The sequence below is a fragment of the Protobothrops mucrosquamatus genome, unplaced genomic scaffold (assembly GCF_001527695.2).
Source record: "Protobothrops mucrosquamatus isolate PMUCROS unplaced genomic scaffold, P.Mucros_1.0 scaffold11065, whole genome shotgun sequence".
NCBI lineage: Eukaryota > Metazoa > Chordata > Lepidosauria > Squamata > Viperidae > Protobothrops > Protobothrops mucrosquamatus.
This window is the reverse complement of record NW_015396847.1, coordinates 1-3,998: the sequence shown is the minus strand read 5'-3', so window position 1 is coordinate 3,998 and position 3,998 is coordinate 1. Positions and strand designations below refer to the sequence as shown.

The 3,998-nt window shown below is 30.4% G+C and overlaps 1 protein-coding gene across 1 annotated transcript in view; it reads right to left on the bottom strand.

Annotated features, from left to right (window-relative positions):
* LOC107301259 (X-ray repair cross-complementing protein 5-like) overlaps positions 1-3,512 on the bottom strand; it is a gene marked incomplete at its 5' end in the record, with an annotated part of 6,867 nt that extends 3,355 nt beyond the window's left edge. The window contains 3 exons of the mRNA XM_015830508.1: positions 1,657-1,770; positions 2,486-2,586; positions 3,383-3,512. Coding sequence (XP_015685994.1) covers positions 1,657-1,770; positions 2,486-2,586; positions 3,383-3,512 — 345 coding nt within the window. The remainder of the gene's footprint in view (positions 1-1,656; positions 1,771-2,485; positions 2,587-3,382) is intronic.
* Between the last annotated feature and the right edge of the window lie 486 nt (positions 3,513-3,998).

Genomic DNA, 3,998 nt, shown 5'->3' with positions numbered 1-3,998 from the left:
TTTCATTGGACAGAAAAACTTGAATTTTGCTTATACTTGTTTACGGGAGGCTTAAGGACAGACTGATAGGCTGGCTGGATAATTTGGAGTTCAAATGACAATTGACTGAAACTTTTTAAATCCCTAAATAGATTGGACTATAAAGACCACATACAAAAACAAAATGGATGTTCCATAATTAGCCTTAAATGGTAAAAAAACCATCCCTAACACTTGCCTTTAAAGTCCCCAGCTTGATATACCAACAAGAAAATGTTAATGAATCTCAAAAAGAAATTCTTTCTATGTTGAAATCAATACAAGAGACAACTGCCTTAGCTCATGATGAGACTAAAAATAACGCAAAGGAGATAAAAGAACAATTTTCTAAACTAAACCTACAAATTCAGAAAATGACTACAAAGAAGGAACTAGTAACCCAGAAAATAGAAGGAAAATTAGAGGAAGCAGATCCAAAGATGGAGGACCTAAAGGAAGGAATCAACAGACTTAGACAAATGAAGAATTAGAAGACATAGCAATAATACCGGAAATGGAAAAGATATCTTACTTGTCAAGATCTCAGAACACATTTGAGGATAAGGAAGAAGAGCTGATCGAATGGAAGATAAAGCTGTTAGGAGAATTGTGGAAAATTGGAGAAGGAGGGAGGCTCTTTAATGAATATAAATGGGCTGAGCATTCTTCCAAGAATACATTAATTATCTTTCTTATTCCAAACAATATACACAAAAATAGAGGAAGAACTACTTGATGATTCAAATGCATTGACTTGGAAAGTTAGTTGACAAAGGAAGAAAGCTAGAGTAAGACTGAAGAAAATTGAGATTTTGACCCAATAGATGGGATATTATATTATTAAATAGATGTGTGAACAAGGCAAAGAGAATAGATAATTGTTAGAAATAAAAGTATTATTATAACTAAAAAGATAGGATTTGCAACTAGAATACTATATTTTAGTATGAGAAGGGAAATATGAAAATGCTAAGAGGGTCTGAATAAGGGAAGCTTTTGGTTACCCAATTATAATTTATTATGAGAAAACTATAAGTGATAAAGACACTTTGAACATTGATGGGAAATCAAAATTTAAAAAAAGCGGGAAAAACAAGATACTGATTGAACAAATAGATTTTAAGTGCAAATGCAATTGAGATATGTTTTGGTTAGAAAAGATATTTTAAACTGATACTATTGATATTATGTATAATATTAGAAAAATGTGATAAAGATGTTGATATTCAATTGTATATGTATTAACAGCAATAAGAATTGTATTTGCCTAGAAGAGAGGAAGCACTGGATGATGTAGTATTGGATCTAGATTGAAGAAGTTAATATGTACCACTGAATTACTAATGGACCCAGACAATATGTTGTTTGTTAAGTACTTATGATTGCAAAACTAGAAAATTAATAAACTATTTATAAAAAAAACTATATTCTAATTCATAATTAGTATTAGATGGCAGGTAAGCTGCTAAGTATGTACCTGATAATTGCTATGCTTAATTGCACCCTGGATCAAGAACATACTTATATTCTGAGAAAAATGTTTACTTGGATCCCACATTAGAATGTTGGCAAATTTTAAAAGGGCATACGCATTTAAGGACACAATTATCTTCTTCTCTCTGTATTCTTTCATCCCACCTTGTTTCCGTTTTATAGTTTTCCCATCAGGATCATAGCCTGGTGGATAAACAAGTTGTTTAAACTCCTCTGCAAGGCTACCCAGTCGGCCATCCATTAGCTCAGTCTTGGGCGCTGGAAAGGAAGGAAGACTACCTTAGAACTGGTATTTAAAAATACAGAAATAATGGATATTCAATATACACAATATATTTTTGAGCTTTAGAGCAGCAGAGGCCATGAACTGATCTATAAAATCTGACTGGACAGGAACAAGTACCAATTATTAATGCTAATTACTGAAATATTTTGCTTTGTAAAATGACATATTGAAAACAAAATAAATAACTGCTTTAAAGAATTAGAAAATAACTAGTAATTATAACTCAATAGGGTTTTTTTTGCCTCCGCCTTCATTAACTAACAGAAATGACAAGATAATATAGATACTAGGCAGGAAACAGAAGGTAAGAATATTTGGCTAACTTAAATACATCAACTGATGAAGAATAACTGTTAAACAAGCATGTCTCAAACTCATAGTATAGATTGGAAATTGTAATCTGGGATCTTTTAAAAAAAGATTCCAACTACCGAGGGAGACACTGAAAAATGAGCTCTATTTTTATATTTATACTTTATTCATGTTAAAAACAATCCCTACATTCAGGGTTGACTTTCAACTGTCAGGTAAGTATCTAAGCATTACAAATATACAACTCTATCAAATATTTTTACTACTTCTGTAAAAAATATAGTTCTATAACAATTGCTTATTATATTCTTAAATGCTTATGACATATCAAAGACCATATTAAAAGCAAACTACATTATACTAAATTATTCTTGCCTGTCAGATCCTCAGCTTTTTCAGGCTCCATCAAATCTAGTGCCAGTGCTTCCAAATTCATATGATGTTGTTGAAGTACTGGATTTTCAAAACTCTCACTTCTGTCAAAATCCAGCAAAAAGTGCCAAGAATGTCATCATAATACAGAAATGAATATTCAAACACACATTGACAATTTAAACCCCCAACTTATTTTAATAAAGAATAAGATTCTTCAAGCATAATATCTTTCTGTGGGAGGTTATCCAGTTTTGAATGCAAATGTGTCTGTCATAAAATGGAATAATATTGCAATATAGATCTCAAAAAAGAGAGATGCAGAATGTTTTGCTATTACCACTCAACTGAACATAACACAGTTGTGTAATATTTGGTGCTCTTATAGAGAGATATTTGGTTTTTCCTTGTATTATGAAACAATAGACATCAGTTAACATTACCAAAAGAAATATTGTTTAATGAAAACCTGAAGGTTACTTTAAATATATATAGTATATAAAATATATTTAAATATATATAGTATATAAAATATACTATAGTGAATGCATTTGAAACCTATAGCAAGACACAAATCTCTAATAAAGATAACATAAACTGCTTTCCAAGTCAGAATTTTTTCAAAGTTGATGCAGTTCCTACTTATAGATATTTTGAATTCATATTTTTCCCCTCTAGGATGAATGTTTAAGTATTATACAGTAAGCTTAAATTTGTCCCTTCTCTACAGAAGCAATTTGATTTTCTATTCAAAAGTAGGACATTGTAATAGTGCAAAAAGGATTTGTTGTATATATTCATCTTAGATATATTGGATACCAAATTAAGACACTGAAGTTTGGAGGTTTGTCTAGTTATTATTTGCTAGGCATATATCTTAATTTTTATCTTTATATTCACTTGTATTTGAATCGAAGCTTCTGGATTATTTCCTTCATTTTGTTCACTTGTTGTTGATTAGCTGATACCTTCTCAGTAAAGTTAATATGCCGTTTGTCATCAGCATAAGTTAGAAAAATGAGATGAAAACCTAAGCAGAAGGAAAAAGAGACAATAGAAAGCCAAGTCATTTGAAAGCACAATTTGACATTTATCCTGTCAGTGTAATCTCCAAATACGCAGTATTTTGATAAATAATCTACTAAACTAAATTGGCATTATCACAAATTGCCTGAATGCTTCAACTGTATTAATCTGCTTGAAATATTAAATTATTAAAATATCAATTCATTACTGAAATTGTTCAAGTGCCAATAAGAGTGATTGCTTTTGAAGAGATAATGTAGATAAGTAATTAAAAAGACAGAGTAGAAATACTTTATTTATGTTTACATTAATTTTATTAGACATAATTCAGAAGGGAACATATATCTAATTCTAAACACCCTCCATAGTTGGAGCAATAAGCTCAGAAAGAGGTAGTGAAGAACTGACAGGCAATCAAGGAACAATTGTTAACGAAATATACAGTTTATTGTAATCAGAGATGGCCTAAGTATGTCCACATTCAATTAAT